Source organism: Gossypium raimondii, chromosome 9 (genome assembly GCF_025698545.1).
Source record: "Gossypium raimondii isolate GPD5lz chromosome 9, ASM2569854v1, whole genome shotgun sequence".
Taxonomy (NCBI): Eukaryota; Viridiplantae; Streptophyta; class Magnoliopsida; order Malvales; family Malvaceae; genus Gossypium; species Gossypium raimondii.
Genome location: NC_068573.1, coordinates 49,868,212 through 49,885,594, shown reverse-complemented (window position 1 = coordinate 49,885,594; position 17,383 = coordinate 49,868,212). Strand labels below are relative to the sequence as shown.

The 17,383-nt window shown below is 33.5% G+C and overlaps 2 protein-coding genes across 2 annotated transcripts; one reads left to right on the top strand and one right to left on the bottom strand.

Annotated features, from left to right (window-relative positions):
• The first annotated feature begins 760 nt into the window (after positions 1-760).
• On the top strand, positions 761-3,740 carry LOC105797793 (cyclin-U4-1). The gene is given in 4 exon segments (XM_012627714.2): positions 761-766; positions 2,001-2,359; positions 3,279-3,438; positions 3,440-3,740. Coding segments are annotated over 4 exon segments (648 nt in total). The 3' UTR covers positions 3,563-3,740.
• Positions 3,741-3,771: 31 nt separating this feature from the next.
• On the bottom strand, positions 3,772-17,300 carry LOC105800848 (ATP-dependent DNA helicase SRS2-like protein At4g25120). The gene is made up of 29 exons (XM_012632205.2): positions 16,945-17,300; positions 15,855-16,503; positions 15,686-15,727; positions 15,292-15,455; positions 14,602-14,797; positions 14,182-14,238; positions 13,994-14,099; positions 13,786-13,919; positions 13,572-13,646; positions 13,334-13,459; positions 11,890-12,021; positions 11,709-11,792; positions 11,500-11,613; positions 11,230-11,330; positions 10,389-10,455; positions 8,912-8,962; positions 8,137-8,214; positions 7,147-7,353; positions 6,994-7,032; positions 6,774-6,845; positions 6,457-6,543; positions 6,326-6,382; positions 5,627-5,829; positions 5,438-5,531; positions 5,200-5,250; positions 4,717-4,779; positions 4,525-4,584; positions 4,320-4,382; positions 3,772-4,095 (listed from the first exon to the last, which is right to left on the bottom strand). Exons 1-29 carry the CDS (start codon positions 17,106-17,108, stop codon positions 4,006-4,008), a joined length of 3,426 nt encoding a protein of 1,141 aa, XP_012487659.1. The 5' UTR covers positions 17,109-17,300; the 3' UTR covers positions 3,772-4,005.
• Between the last annotated feature and the right edge of the window lie 83 nt (positions 17,301-17,383).

The following is a 17,383-nucleotide window of genomic DNA, read 5'->3' as shown; positions in this document are numbered from 1 at the left end:
CCAAAATCTAATTACTTAACAGAGCATAAAATAAAGAAACATCTTAAGGGTATTGGAAGAATGATTTGTTGGTGGGATCAATAACTAGACTATTTCATATCTTCCTAAGTTGGCTTGGAATATTTATGTACATTCTATTTGGTGTGAAAGAAATGGTAGAACTTCTATGAAAATTTGGGAAGTGGTTTGATGTCGTGCTTATTAATTTTTTAGATAATTAAATATGCAACTTTGTTTGAACTGGAATTTGTTGAATTGATTTTTGTTTCTCTTTGATTCTTTAGTTTGTTGTACAAAACATTGTTGTTCTTAGTTCTTTGTAGCAAGTTTATTGCTTCTAAGATAAATACAAATACTTGAAGGATCATAAGCTAAAATGAAATATATATTTTACTCGAGGATCATGCAAAATTATATGATTTAATCTGATTTATTTCTTGATCTCACCGAACTAATTTGGGACAATCAAATTGGTGTTCGATAGGATCTCCTCTAGGTCTTACCTACTTAAATGTTTAACTAGACTCATCAATTCTAAGTTTTGAAGTTTATTCGATTTAGTCTAATTTTTACAATTTAGCCTATGTACCAAAAATTAATTAAACAACGTATCCATAAACCAATCACCATAAATTTAGTTACCACTCATCATTATTAAGCAAATAACAGTCAAGCAAATACTTAAATAGTATAAGAGTAAAGTGAGAGAAAACTTAAGAATTTTTTGGATGGTGCTTTGAAGAAGATGATGACGACAATAATGGAGGTGAAAATATAACTAAAATTAATATTTTGATGCTTTGCAATGTAAAGAAAACTAGAATATATTGAAGTCTTTTAAATAAAATCAAATACAAAGTAAATTTGAGGACTAGATTGAAAAAAAAAGAAGAAAAAGTCACAGTAAAAACTAACTAAATTATCAACTAAACTCAGAAAAGTAAATGGCCAAACCTAACAATGGAGAAGACAACTAAATACTTAAGCTAAAAAGATGAAATAAAAGTTCTCATTTAGTTCAACCAAAAAGAGTTTTTTAAACAGTTGAAAATCAACCCTAATATTGACAAAAATGCCCTTAAAATGTGTGTTGACTTGAATTGGTGTTGGACAAAAGACTACCTCTACAGATATTTTCTCCTTGTCAAGTAGCAGTGTCGTGACATCCATACCTCAGTGCCGCGACACCCTAGATAGTGGCACAAGTGTGGCTCTAAGGGTTCCCGATGTTGCGACATCCACTAGCCGATGTAGCGACATGCTTGTTGGTGCTCACGATTTCTCCACTTCAACACCTTCAGTGATATCGTGACTTGGAAACTCGATGTTACGACTTTGAGCTCGAAAGTGTAGTTTATTGATCTGAACGTGTGGTTTTAGGGACACATTTTTAGATAACTCCAACTAAGATCTCTCCAATACTTAATCTCAATTGAGATCCATACCAGTTTAACGATGTTGTAATTTTGGTTTCAAAATCAACTTCTTTTTATGATTTTTTTACTATCAATTAGGTTTTATTTAGTATATAATCACAAGTTTCCTCAATTATTCGAATAGAAATTTTCAATAATAATAATTTTAAGATTCGAACCGTCTACTAAAGAAGTCAATATCAATAAGTTATACGTATTATAAAAATCAGGATATATATAATTTGGGCTGAAATTAATTATTATATATACATGTGTTTTGGTTATTCATTATATCCAATACGTATTTTAGTCTATAAATGTATAAGATAAGTTGAATGGTTAAATCATGTTAAAATATTATTTTTCGATTTCACTTATTTGTTGGTTTTGGGATATTCAATATTAAACTTTATTATTATATTTAAATTTATAAAAATAAAGATAATGTAAATAAAAACCACCCATAAAACTCAATATTTTGTGGTAAGTGGTAACATAGCTGGAGGAGGACAGGTCAGACATAATTATTTGGACGCAACAAAGATGAAAATCAAAAGAAAGGTGTTGGTTATAAGACACAGCTAGCAAACAAAACAAGCAAAAAAACTGGCGGAAGCAGACGACGACCAACAAACTGTTCCCAAGGTCAGAACTTACATCTCCTCTTTGCTGCAAAGAGTGGCTGAGTCTAATGACAAGCGCCGCCTGTTCCAGTCCCAGAAGATGTCTGTTTTCCATGGACTTACCAGGCTAACTACATCCATCACAACCTATCTCCACAGGATCTTTAAGTACGAAAATTGCAGCCCTTGTTGTTTTGACGTTGCTTACGTTTATCTTGACCGCTTTATGCAAATGCACCCATCTTTGCCTCTCGATTCTTTTAATGTACATAGGCTGCTTATAACCAGTGTTTTGGTTTCTGCCAAGTTCATGGATGACATGTAAGTTTTTTTTTTCTTTGTTTTAGATTTTTATTATTCTTTCTTGGATATTTAGCTGGATTTGATCTGGGTTTCAAAGTTGATCCAAGTAACTTCTCTGACATGTTTGATTTAGAATTCATTAGCTTCCAGTTCCAGGGTCAAATAAAAACTTTTTCTATATGTCATGGTATATCTTCAATCTTGAAATTTAATGTTTGGTGACAAATTAACTTTGTTTTAAGCTGATATTTTCGTTTTCCTGGATTTTTTTGGAAAAAAGAAACCATCTTTACAATACAAATCAAGCAAGGTGACCATACAAGTACAGCCATGTGAGAAAACCAGCATCTCTGGTCAGACAAGACAGCCCCACTTACCTTGCATGTGCTGCTATTCCTGTAAATTCCCATAATGAATTAACATAGGGGAAGGGGATGTCAACTTTTAGAGCTTATGACAGCTTAATTAGGGCCATATATTCTGTTATAATGGCAAAATATCTACTTGGCTGCCTTCAGCCTTTGATTATGCGAAAGTACTTAATAAAGTCTCTTTACTATAAATAACATACTAAGGTTTAGTATTTAATTTTGAAGAGGTAATTTTGAACCTTAATAAATTCTCTTTTTTTTTCGTGTGTTAAAGTGATTAGTTTGCTTTCTTTAAAACGTGATAAGCATTTTTTTTAATGCTTAACCTTACCCCACTTACAATTGCATATATTTTACTTAAAAATGAAATGCACAATTACCTTTATAGTAAAGGTACTAATTTTCTCATAGCAAAGAAACCCGGTAAGTATTTTAAATACCATCCTGTCCTGATTTCACAAGCAATCATGGCAGCTCGTCATTCTTTTTAAAATCTAAAGTTAACATATTTTACCATTCCGGTAAATCATTTTACTGATTTTTAATCTTTTATTTTTATATGTCAGATGTTACAACAATGCATATTATGCCAAAGTGGGAGGCATCAGCACTGAGGAGATGAACATCCTTGAGGTGGATTTCTTATTTGGTTTGGGGTTCCCATTGAACGTAAAACCTGACACCTTCCGCACCTACTTTTTTCTCCAAAGGGAAATGCGGTTGCAACCCCCCCCCCCCTTTACAAGTTTTGGCAGAACCTTACCAAAACATTAATAATGGGAGACCTCTCAAGATCCACTGCTGTTTCAACGATGATGAATCCACCCATCAGCAGCAACTTGCTGTTTAAACTGATATTTTATCATTGGTGGTGGATTACTGGAAATACATGACCAACAAAAGATGTTGGCTCAAGTTAAAATGGAGCTGACATTAGGAAAATTACCACATTGATGTCAGTTTTATAGATCGGATGTCAAAAATCTCATTTTGGTGTAAATGTGACTTTTCGGGGCATGTTTGGATTACTCATAGTTTTCCTTCTACCAACACTCTGGATAGTGAAAATGATGCGTACAGATCTTGCAATGGATTGTTTTAGGCCCCTGGTGCCAACCACCCAAAGAACTAAAAGTATCCACTTATAAATAAAGTATTTAAGTATGGTTATATGGGAGCCACTTGCATCATATGAATTTATGCTCTATAGGAACATAAGAGTATCGTTGAGAGTTCAAAATTTCGTGTCTGAGTCGGATAATATGACCTTTTCACCCTTCATATTAGAATGAGTCACAGTGATTTGTACTGTTCTATCAGACGGGAAGCATGAAGTCTTGAAGTAGGAATAACGGTGCACCCCAAACTTTGCAGATAGGCAATCTACATTAGAATGAAAAAGAATATTTTGACTGGTGAAGGATTTGGTTCAACAAGTGAAACATATAGGTGTCAAAAGCTATGGCGACAATCACTATCATGACTCTTAGAAATCTTCAAGCATAATGGAAAGCCTTAGAAATTATCATCAAATACTATTAAGGTTAACTCGACAACGCTCTCAAATCAGCACCCCCAATGAACAAAGTCAAAGACTTTTAACATACCTGTTTTGGCGTTGCTGATGATGAACCCATTGAACTCTCCATCCTTAGTTTCTGGAAACGCTCCTAGAAGAAGACCAAGGTAGTGTCATTTGCAGCAGAAAGCACAGATAAAAGGCATAATTTTTTTTTTAAAATTAATGTTCTCTATTTTATGAAGAAGCAAGAAAACTACAACTGAAACCTAGAATCTGAAAAAGGGCCAAACCTGCTTCTCCCGCATCAAGTGAGCACGTTTATCAGCAGGAATTTGCTCCCACTTCACTATCTAGAAAAAGATTTTTTTCATACTCAACTGTTAACTACTTCAGGATTATATTGGAAGGAATAATCGTTAAGAAATACTCTATTATCTTGTGAAGAATAAGAAAAGTCACAAGAACATACAAAGTAAACTTACATATTCTGCATACTGAAATGCTTCCTCGCTACTCAAACATGGCTTTAATTCACGCAGAACTTCCTGGTAATCATGCAAAATCATGCCATTATTAGAATAATATTTATGTTCCACATCCATGAAAGCACAATGGCTGTTCATCCTGGGAACCTCTTTGGTAGGGGGACAATGACATTATCTTTGCCCTCTCAAATGATGTAATCAGGGACGTACATCAAAGGCACGATCCACAAGGAAAGTTCCCATAATGAGAGTATGAGACTACATATCATAGTGCTAAGGTCAGAATGTGCTGTAAAGGCTCTTTTTACAGCTTGTATAGGAATTTAAAACATGTCCCAAATGTTTCCTTTATGTTTATTTTTTCCCTTTTTTTGGCTCACAGCCAGAGAAAATTTTGTTTGCTTTGCCAACAGAAGGATAGATTAAAACATGTGCTAAAGGAGCATTAACAGGCTATTGCTAATGGATAATTGGCATAACCTTGTGTTTATAATTTTTGACTCTCAGACGCTCGTCAATTACAAAGCGAACCTGCAAGTATTAAAAAAATAAGTGGTTAAAAAAACCACATAACACATACGCATTCTAAGCAGTTCAGAAGCAGCGGAAGTGAAGTAAAACTCAAATGAGTCAATTTGTTATTGGTAGAAAACTAAGAGAGATTAAGTGGGAAAGAAGAGACATGGGACGATCTCCATCTTTGCAGAACAAAGGATACCTTGTCAAGCAATCTCCTAGGCTCTTGAAAGGCTTGCTTCTTGGCCCATTGATGGAATAAGTGGGAGATGATTGATCTCTCCTCCACACCAAACCTACAAGAGAAAGACCAGGTGAGAAGGTACATCCACATATAGCATTGCTAAAAGGTAGACAACATAACTCTAACCATTAAAGTTTGAGGGAAAACCTTTTTAAAAAATTACTTCCATTGCAGGCCTCAACTGATTCTATAGTCTCTTTTGAGGCTCCATCTTGAGCGTCAGGGAAATTGTTTTGCACCATGTCTGCTTCAATTGATTGCTTTTTGCTTGGCAGATCCATGGAGAATCGTTCAGTTCCTTTTGCAATAACTTGATGTGTGGTTTTTAAATCATTCCTGGTTACTTCAGCCTACAAGACACCCATTATAAATCTGGAATCAAAGTGCCCATCATCCACTCAAAAACAATCTGGAATGGAAACTAATAATTTTAAAGAGTATTATGCTTTGTCAATACTCAGTAATAAGAAGCTCTCAGTAACAAACAATTCTTCACTTTTAATGTGCAAGGTCCAATGCCTACACAATCCTTATTTAGATATATATTACTTCGTGCTTTAAGAGGTTAGACCAAAGTACGAGCAATTAAAAGAAAAATGGATCCTACGAGCAAGCTTAATATGTTAGCAAACTCATATTACAGAATCTGGATAATGATCCTAATGGTAGTAAAAAATTTAGACATGCACAATTTATTTATTCTGATTTGAAATATATAAAAATTATATATTTTTTTAATAGAAATTCCAAGAGGGCTGATAATATAGCATAAAGGATACAACATCAGAAGGCTGAGCCAACAGATTATTTGGATAAAGATCTATATGACTTTTCTCTGTAATTTACCTGAATTTCTCGAAGATGATCTGGAATTTCTTTAAGAAAACGTGAAGGTTGAAGCATCTGAAAAGGCCAAACTGTTACCTCAAAATGACAATACTAAACACCATATTGCTCAAGTTTCATGTAATTCCAACCTGCCAATTTGAATCCACTGTAACATACAGAATGAAAAGCTTTTGACGAGCACGGCTCATTGCCACATATAGAAGACGTCGTTCCTCCTATGTATATTTGATTGATAATTAGTCAATTTTCATAATAAAATATTAACGTAGGAGTTGCCAACAACTTTTAACTCTTGGAAAAGCATAGAATTAATGTCCTATACAGCCCCTATAGCATTGAAAGATGCCAAATGTAGTAACCCATACTATAAAATATTCAATCTTTGTAACATAGGACATTGTCCACTACTATAAGGGTTGTATTGGACATTATCTTGAAAGCATACCTCGAGTGATGTCCCATTTTCGGTTGCAGCACCATTGAACTCATGTAACAGAGGAATCTCTGTTTCATTTGCCTGTTACAGCATCATCTATTAGAAACAGATAATTTAAGAAGTGAAAGTGATATCATAAAATTTCACAGCTTGCAATCATTGTGAATAGAACAATAGTAACTGTTCTTTTATGGTCAACCGGTATTAACAAATTAACATAGCAAAATACCTTCACTATGAAGACCGTATCCCATTCTAAGCCTTTTGACTGCAGACAGAATGTAATGAGTTAAGGAAAAGGCTCAGCAAAGGACATTAACGGACACCAAAATAGCATTAATCTGAGAACAGAATAAAATAGAATGTTTGTGGAGGTGATAACCTGATGAATGGTAGTCAAGGTAACTGAATTTTCATTGTCATGTCTTCGAGAACGGAAATTTTCTCTCTCACGTTCAGTTATGTAGTCAATGAAAGAATTTAGTAAACTGACACTGCCTTTTTCTTCGCCAGTCTCTATCTTCTCTTTTCTATCAGTAGATTGAGTAGACAGGAAATCAGAAACATCATCAAGTAGATATTCAAGAACCTGCAAGGTGGACCAATGAAATATGTACTTTGAATTGATAAAATTTCAAAATGAATGTAACTAGACATCAGCAGCTGACAGGTGTTCTGCTAGGTAACAGATAGATTATCTGAAGCTGGATAAAAATCTAAAGACAGAACACAGGGCCTGTTGATACAACAAAAAAGAACTAAAGTACAATAGCACTATATTCAGATGTTATCCAACCAGAGGACCACAGTAGACACATGTATAGTTAATTGTTAAAGCATCCCAAGTAAAACCAATTGGTTTTAGGTGGAGGCGTCCAATTTTAATATAAGGCCACAGGTAACGCAATATTTAATAGATGTAGCATAAAACCATTCAACACTCCATCTCATTGTGGCTCACAAGTTCTACACATGTACAACCTCATCAAGAGTCGTCAAAGTCACATGGGATTAGGCAGGAACAACAACGTAACATACCCTCAGCTCTTACACAATGTTATCCAACATAAAATCAACTGGCAACAGGTCGAAGGGTCCAACTTTAATATAAGATCACCCCCAACATATACCAAATGTTGGAGAACACCGTTTGACATAACTGGCAGACCACTTAACAATAATAAACATTACTGGCAAATAAATCACCATGCCAACAAAATAGATGAGTTAAAAAAGGCCTGAAATTGAAAAATAAAAGTAAATAAAAACTAATGGAAGTACATCCTGATCAATAGAGAAATATGGAGTAAATATCACAACAAATGGAATCTTTAATGTAAGTTGCAGCATCAGCATGGAAATCCAAACTTACAGATCTGACATCATTGTCCTCATTGAGTAATTTTCCTCCATCAACATCTATGACAGCTCGTTGTTCAAGAAGGTATTTCTGAAAGTCAATGCCAAATCAGAAACGATTGAAATATCAGTAACATAAAAAAAGCAAAGCCATACCAATTTTGCTTATATTACAATGTTCAGAGGTAGAACTCTTTCATTTATTAAATAGCGAGAAGAACAACACAACCAGCCAGAAACAAAATGATGATTGAAGAGTTTGACAGAAGTTAAAAAAGCAAGAGGTCATATGGAGACATTTTGAAGAAGCTTAAACCAATATGAAATAGGATGAAAATTGGAAAATTTTGAAAAGGCATCTAATACAACAGGGAACGATGAAAAGCTTGGAAAGAAATCATCAACCTTCAGTTGATGCCTGTAATTTAAACAGCATAGCCTCAAACTCATTTAGGTGAGGCAGCACCTCAAACTCTTATATTGCCTAGTGCACTTAGGTGTTCTTTTTATTAAAAGCAACTTTAATAGTAAAATATAGGTCAATATTAAACTCTCTACTCAAAATAGCAAATTGTTTAACTTAAGATTTACTTTTATATAGAGGCACACAGACATGCACATATACATACATATCTTGCTTCAACCAAGTGAGCATTTTTTTGAACATTGTCTCAAGGAATATAGAAGTCCAGGCACCTAGCTCTGAATCGTTGAGGACACTTTCTTTCGGACAAATAGCATAAAAACTATCCCAAGTTACTAGTAACCGTTTAAAGACTTGAGCAAACCTGAGGTATCATGTTTGAGACTGAAGTTATAACAGCTGATATTGATTGTTCCTGCAAAATAGCGATAGAATAACTTCTCTGAAAAATAAATCTCAACATATATATGACTTTGTCTTTGTGAAAAATAAATCTCGAAGGATATATTTTGCTTCCTCTACTCAAAAAATAGGCAAATTAGCCCTTATACCTTAGATTTAGATTAATTGACACATGCAGTGCCACCTATACCTCATGCTGATGTGGCATACCACATCAGCAAATATTTAAAAAGACTAAAAACCCTAAAAAATAAATAAAATCTTTTATATAATTCTAGTGTCTTGAGACATGCTATCATCGAAGAAAATTTTCCTACAATAAAATGATGCCTGTCTCGAGACATGAAGTTCACTGTCTCAAGACATAATACTGAAATTTGACAATTGAGTTTAGATTCAAATCTCAATTCTGAAGTTAAGGCCGCATAACCTCATAACTTGATGAGTTAGGATCTTATGTATTATGAATCTAGACACAATTATAAAAATTAATAAAAATATTTAAAATTAATCTTAATTTAAAATAAATAACCAAAATTAAAATAACCCTCACTAAACCAAAACCCAAAAAAAAAAAAATCTTTTAACTTTTCTCTTTTCCCTTGATCAATATTTATATTTCATGCTATTTACTTCAACCATATTCCTTTAAATGTTTATTGTTTTTTGTCCAAATCTGTGACATATTTTCAAATTGGTCCACTTAGCAATGGATAAGAGGTAGGACAATATTATAAAATTAATAAAATATTTAAAATTAATCTTAATTTAAAATAATAATCAAAATTAAAATAACCCTCACTAAACCAAAAACCCAAAAAAAAAAATCTTTTAACTTTTTCTTTTCCCTTGATCAATATATATATTTCATGCTATTTACTTTAACCATATTCCTTTAAATGTTTATTGTTTTTTGTCCAAATTTGTGACATATTTTCAAATTGGTCCACTTAGTAATGGATAAGAGGTAGGGCAATTCAATTCCATTAAATTTTATATTATCGTTATAATTATTTGTCATTTTAATTTTTAAAATTTATAGTAATTCATCAAGATAATTATTGAATATTTAAATAAATTGTAACTCAATGATGATAATTAAATTGCAATTCGAATATTTATCATAATTTTAATATTTTTTAAATAGATTTTTATATTTTTTTGTGGTTTTTCAAATAATTATTAAAAATTTTATTTATTTTTAAGATTTTAAATTTTTAAATATTTGGCAATGTGACAAATGCCACATCAGCATGAAGTACAAGAGTACAAGTGATACATAAGTTGTGATGGACTCCTAATGTGGAGGCCTCTATGGTACTTTCACCACCTTTGTTCTCACCACTTGCATCAAAATAATTTTCCTTCTAATGGGAATAAAAACAAATATCAATAAAACACTCAAGTAAGCAATTAACAAATATGATTGATAAACTTACCCTGCGAACAAGTCTGGATATCATTTCCAATGTCTGTAGCACTTTACGACCTTGTGTAAGTTGACTTCTGTGATCAATTTCAGAAATCATGTTTCAGAGATTACGCAGGCAGCTTCATCGGAGGAAAATAACGCAGATATAAAACACTTTCTACATGCTCAATCCATGGAAATAGGTGACATCGTCAAAATATATAATGGATTCAAGCAGTAAAATTTTGAAAATCTATCCCTTTTCCCTACTTTTTACTTAGCCACTTATATTCAGTGTCACGCAGATATAAAATAGACTACCTAGCCCTGTTGCTCACTTTTATTGCTGAAGGTCAATAGCTCATAGCCTCAAACAGTACTTTTCAACATTGGTTTTGTTAGAACTCAATCTCACAAGTCAGAATGGAGAAACATTCAATTATAGATATTTTGGTTAAGACAAATTAAGTAATACTAATATTTGGGTACTTTTTTTAACCAGTTAACTTTATCCTATTCCAAATATTTGCTTATGAATGCTTTTCACACTTCCATTTCAAGTGTCAAACCTTGCACCAGCAAGCAAACTGGTATATACAGAAACTAGGCAAAGCCGTACACTTAAAATAGTAGAATGATGTGTATCTCAATGATTGCTATTATATCAGCCCTTCATGTTTTCCAATTGCTGCTAATTACTGAGAAACAAGAACAAAGCAGTAGGTCTTTTATATAAAAGCAATTAGAAGCAAATTAATAACTGCTGCCAGCAATCATCCCCAAGAAGTTTAATGTTTCTAGGGATTTCTAGTGTTCAATCTTATGAAAAATAGTAAGGAAAAACTGTTGTAAAGGATAGTTAAGAAAACCTCTTAAAGGTACCAGAAATCTTTGCATTAAAGATGTCACAGGCAGCTGATATGAAGCTGCATTTTCTACATTCTGTAATTTTTTCCACATGCTCAATTACCTGCAAAAGGGAGCATGAGAAGAACTTTATAAAATATCAGAGGACCATACTGATTTATAAAATATCAGAGGACCATACTGAGCAATATAAGTCTGAAGGTTTGAGGAAAGCAAGCGTACTATCTGCATATACAATTGCAATTAATGATTAAAAATGAATTGAAATGTACCCTCTTCTTTTCCTCTTTTTCTAAAGGAAGCAAAGCCTTGAACACTTTACGATAGGGACTATCATCACAAGTAGGCAATGTTGTTTTAAGCATAGCAATAATAGCTCTAACTACCTGTCATAAGACAAGTCTTTTGTCAACATGCATCTTTAAAACAAATAAATTATCATAGATGTCAGAGAAAAGTACTTTAAAAGAATTCTGGCAACCTTTTTCCTGTAAAAAGCTACACCGTGAAGATTAAATGGTATTTTCCTATTCCGGAGGGTAGTTTGAAAAACTCTTCCTGTGACCTATAGAACAAAAAGATGCGAAGAAATTTCAGTAGATATATATATAGAAGATGCTTCATATTTCAAGCATACTAACACTTCAGAAAGTAAGCTTGACCTGCCTCCGGTAAAGAATTGCAATATTTCCATAGGAGGAACTACCAGCAGTACTGTTAGACGCAATTTCCAAGATCTTGTCAACAACAAAGGCACATTGTGCATCCTCATTGTAACATTCCTTGATTGTGATCTATGTTTTAATATTCAAACCACAAAGAAAAAGTAAAGGTTTTACATATAAATAAATTGGAGAAGTAAAGATATGGAGAAAATGGCACAATTAACTAGGGGTGAGAAAAACTTGATTCGACTCGAAAAAATCGAAAAAAAATTCGAATTTCGAGTTAAACAAATCGAGTTATTCGAGTTAATCTAGTTATTCGAATCAACTCGAATTTTTTTTTCGAATTTCGAGTTCGAATCGAGTTGAGTTTTCAAATTCGAATAATTCGAATATCAAACTATAATATTTTACATTTTTACCCCAAACTCCCAAATCATTTTACTTTTCTTTCAAAACTTTTACTCCTTCCCACTTTCTCCCCAAAACTTTTACTCCCCTCCCAACCCCCCAATCTACCCAAAATTCATTTCCCACCAAAATTTTACTCTCCCATTTACTTTTTCTCAAAATTTTACTCCCAAAAACCCTCAAAACCTTTTATTTTCCCCCAAAATTTTTACTCCCTCTCACTTTTTCCCTAAAACTTTTATTCCCTTCCCATCCCACCTCCCATCTATCCCAAACCCTCCCCCTTCCAATTTTTTTTAATATTTTCCCTCCAAAATTTTACTCTCCCTATTTATTTTTCCTCAAACTTTTATTCCCCAAAACTTTTTATTTTTCCTCTAAACTTTTACTACTCACCCTTTACTCTCAAATAAAAAATCAAAATTATCCCAAAAAAAAATCACTAAACATAAATAGTAATAATTTTATTTATATCTACTATTTATATTATTAAATTAAATTTCACATTTTATATTATTTATATTATTGAATTGTTTAGTCATATTGAATATTTATATTAAAATTGAATTATTAATTACGCCATAAAATATTCGTGTTAAAATTTTATATTGGTATCAATTTCACATTTTATTTTTAAAATAAATTTTATTAAAAATCATATTTTTACATTTAATATATTTTTAATTCCAAAATATATAGTGACAAGAATCAAGATAATTGAAACAATTAAGCAAGTAAAGAAGCTAACCAGTATATAAAAAATTAATAAATAAATTATGAGGTGATGAAAGTTAATAAAAAATTTGATTAATGGGTGACAATGGTTACAAGAACCCAAAATTATTTTTTAAAATTTAACTCGAACAAATATATTCGATTCGATTCGATTCGAATTCCATCTCACTCGACTCGATTCGAGAAAAATTCAAATAAAGTTAGGATGATAAAATGAGATTCGAAAACTCGATTAACTCGAAAATTTTCGATTCGATTCGATTCGATCGAATGCTCACCCCTACAATTAACATACCTTAGATCCATAGGCATTTTCAGAAAGAAAATTCTTTGACGGGCATCTTTTGGTATTGTTTTGAATAAGACATGATGCAGCCTCAACAATACAACGCGTGGAGCGATAGTTTCTGACAAGTCTTATCTGGATGATTAATGTATCAAAAATTCAGGAATCAGAAGCAATAATGATATAAATTACCATACTCCATTCTGAAATGAGAATTAGAAAACGTGAGTGGCAAGAGCGGACAGACCTCCTTGTAGCTTGTAAAATCTTTGCGAAATGAATCAAAACCAGAAATGTCAGCTCCATTGAAGCTGAAAATGGACTATGGCAACACAGAACCCTTTGCATCAGAATTGTTGTGAAAGGAACATGGAATATGTAAACTTAGAGTACCAAAGGGAAAGAGGGAAAAAACAAAAATGTAGTCAATTTCCTAAACCCGGAGGTATAAAGAGGTAAACCTGGTCATCATCACCAACAACCGTTATGTGGTTATGGGATGCAAGAATCCTCAGAAGTCTATATTGTGTTGCACTGGTATCCTGAAATTCATCTACTATGATGGCTTTCCATGAATCTTGGCACTCCTTGTACACTTCAAATAGGATAAAGTAAATCTCAGCAAATGAATAATATAAGTAGTTGCACAAATTGACTACACGTATGAACCTGCGTCATATTCAGTGAGGAGCTTCACTGAGCAAATGATTAAGTCATGATAATCTAAAGCATTGCACGATCTTAAGATGTCATTGTAATTTCCAAGAACTTCAGCCTGATTCAGGTGCCGATGTAAGAATCAGAAGAACAGAAGCAATAGTGAAAAAGAATTTATGAAACAATATTTATCAGCTTACTCCTATTTGATCACCCATTTTACGGCAGTCTTCAGGAGTTCTCCCAGAAGCTTTTGCCTGATAAAATAATAATAAAGTTCAATTTTTTTAAAGGAACATTTTGCTATTTCCACATAGAAAAAAGTGAATAAAATATAAGCACAGTTATGTTTGATGGGTAAAGTTCATGATTTTAATAGTTTTAAGAATGAATCATTATCACAAAATATAATATTCCATTGACAAGCAAAAGAGAAGCAACTCCCTACAACAGAAATTAAACAAACTCCTCTACCAAATATGGACAGATGCTATTGGAGTTGAAAGCAGAATATCCATGTCAAACAACATGAGTTGATAAATGATGTCAAAATAGGCTTTCACTAGTGGTTTTGGGATAAATTTTGTAAATGAACATGAAGATATTTTACAACAACCAACCTGAATCACAAACTTCTGCCATTTCTTTGATCTATCCTTAAAATGTCTCACACCATTGGAATTTTCGATTCCAGAGGATTTGCAGGAATTATGCTGCTGTCCACTTTTTTCATTTTCTAATAACCTCACTGCCTCAATTATTGCTCTCCTTTGTTGTCCATGTCCATATATTAGAAACTCTGCTGTGCGCTCTATCCTATAACACAATGTTGATGATGCCCAAATATCATTAACAAGAATTATAACTAAGAAAAAAAAGAAAAGTTAAAGAAATATGACAAGCAACATTTAGTTCATTTCTGCCTCAATCACATATTTTGTCTTTCATTTTACACCATTGCCTCTATGCCCATTAATTCTCTGAAAGAGAAGCAAATCAACGTCACAAGAGCTATCTGTCAGACAAACACAAACACTTGTGTGGGCCCCTTCTGTTTTAGTGACTCTTTCTTAAAAATTAAACCCTATCAAAGTTAAGCACCACTCAATGGCTCAATGGTTATAAGTTTTGCGGCTTTCAGCTACTAAAAAACATTTGAAATTCATTCAGGTATTTCAAAAGGCATAAATAAAGAAAATTTAAATATACTAAGGATTCACATATTTTGCAACAAATAAGTATCCAAAAGAAAATGCACCCAATGAGTTTGAAAACCTGACAAGCATTGAATAATATGAAGTTAGGCATACTTCTCTGCATGTGAACGACACAGCTGTAAAGAGAAAGAATGGAATGTGCTGATTGTAAGTTCCTTAGCTCTAGCCTTTCCAGCCACTGCACAGATACGTTCTCTCATTTCAGAAGCGGCAGCTGTAGTGAAAGTCATTGCCAATATGTTTGATGGACTAACACCCTGACAGTATTTAGAAGATTGGAGCAAAAACCAGTCACAAAACGCAAACAGCGGATAACTAACCAATGCATCTTTTGTATCCTCTATGAAGTCAGATTTACATTATTACAAGGAAGGAAAGAAGGGAAAATAAAGGATTGTATCTGGCAACAACTGACAAGGAATATTAAAAAGGATAAAAAAGGCCAAATTAAACAGACAAGATATGATTGGGAAAAGAAAAGCAATACCTCATTGAGCAACATCAGAACACGACCAACCATTGTGGAAGTCTAAAATAGAAACAGAAATATAAAGTTCAACAGTTACTATCACATGATAAACACAAAGGAACTACTAAGAAAGTTCAAGGAAAGAGTTTGTCTGCACATGTTATGAAACTTTGTGATAGTAAGAGACCTTTCCACTTCCAGGACCAGCAACTATCATTAAAGGAATAGATATATCACTACAAGCTGCTTCACGCTGTTTATCATTCAAAGATTGCAAGTATCTTGAATACTCATCAGGCATATTCCCACTTTGTTTATCCCCCAAAGTACATAAATCCTCCTCTTTTAACCCAAAATAATTCCTGGTATCAACTGCACTTTCTGCTCTGACATTCTCATTCATAGTGAAAAGCAAGGTAGCAGTGCGATCATTTCTGTTAATATTATCATTTTGCTGACGTTCCATGTTGACTTTGACATTCAGATCCTCCTCCTCCTCCTCTGCTTTTGCTGCAGACTGATGTTCACATATTGCATCAATTTCTTCAAATATAGATTCATCAAAATCCTCGTCTAGAAGGCTAGGAGTCAAAAACGGATCACTTAAATTAGAGAAAGCTGGTTGTTTTATCGGGGTCATAAAAGGACCAGACATGCATCCGATGTCTATAGCACCAGCTACCGATCTGGCACTTGAAAAGTCGCCGTGTTGACGATTTATTGACTTGTATCCAGTGGTGGAAAATCGAGGAGTGTTCGTAGGCATCTCCATAAGAGCAATCCTCTTGATGCCAGTATTTGAAGCTGGCAATTCTCTTTCTATTCCATCATTATATCTGAAAGTAAAACACTCGGAATAAAAACAAGATTCATTCCTAATCATTTCTATGAACAGACAAAACAAATTGGACTTTTAAACGTGAAGAATTTTCGGAGCGGGATATTAGAGCAAGAAAAGAAAGGGGGAGGAAATTGATGTGCTCCATCAAATCATCGTTTTCTTTATTATTATTATTAGTTTAATATGGAAGAAAAGCTTTTAATTAGACAAAATTTATTGGACGTATCTAGCTTATAAGATGAAAATATTTAAGCTATCATATTGTCGGAGCATTCTCCAAGCTCAAATGAAGAACAAGGATTTTCAAATTAGGACTGAAGTTTGACTAAACCTATCTTTACAGTCAAGAAACAAGAAGGGAAATATTCTTATTTTCCTTCCATAGTTTCCGGGCAATTAAAAGAAACAAGAAACCCCCAAATGGAAACTCGCTTACTCGTGAGGATAGTGGCGCTGAGAATAGGTATCATCGCTAGTCCGTTTACGATCAAGGAAAGGCTTGGCAGCTCTAAAATTCAGAGAGATCCGAGGTGTTTTTAGCTGCCAAGTCTGGCTGGTGGAGTGCGAGAGAGGCGTGACATTAACGTTTTCTTTGGACATCTTTGTCACTGTGCTTTCAGAGCATAATTCCGATTCGAGACGTGGCCGTCGAAGATGGAAACAATGGTTGTTTGAATGAGGAGTGTTAGGGTTTTACATTTAGCAGCACTTAATTTCCAAAAATGTAAAAAGGTAATCAAACTTTTGAACTGATGGGAAAGCGGGAACGGGAAACCAACAAGAACTCTCGGGGGTTTCCGGGTTACGTGGAAGCCCAAAATAAGTGGCCCAATTTCATGGAAGCTCCATTAGCTCAAATTATCCCAACTAGCTGG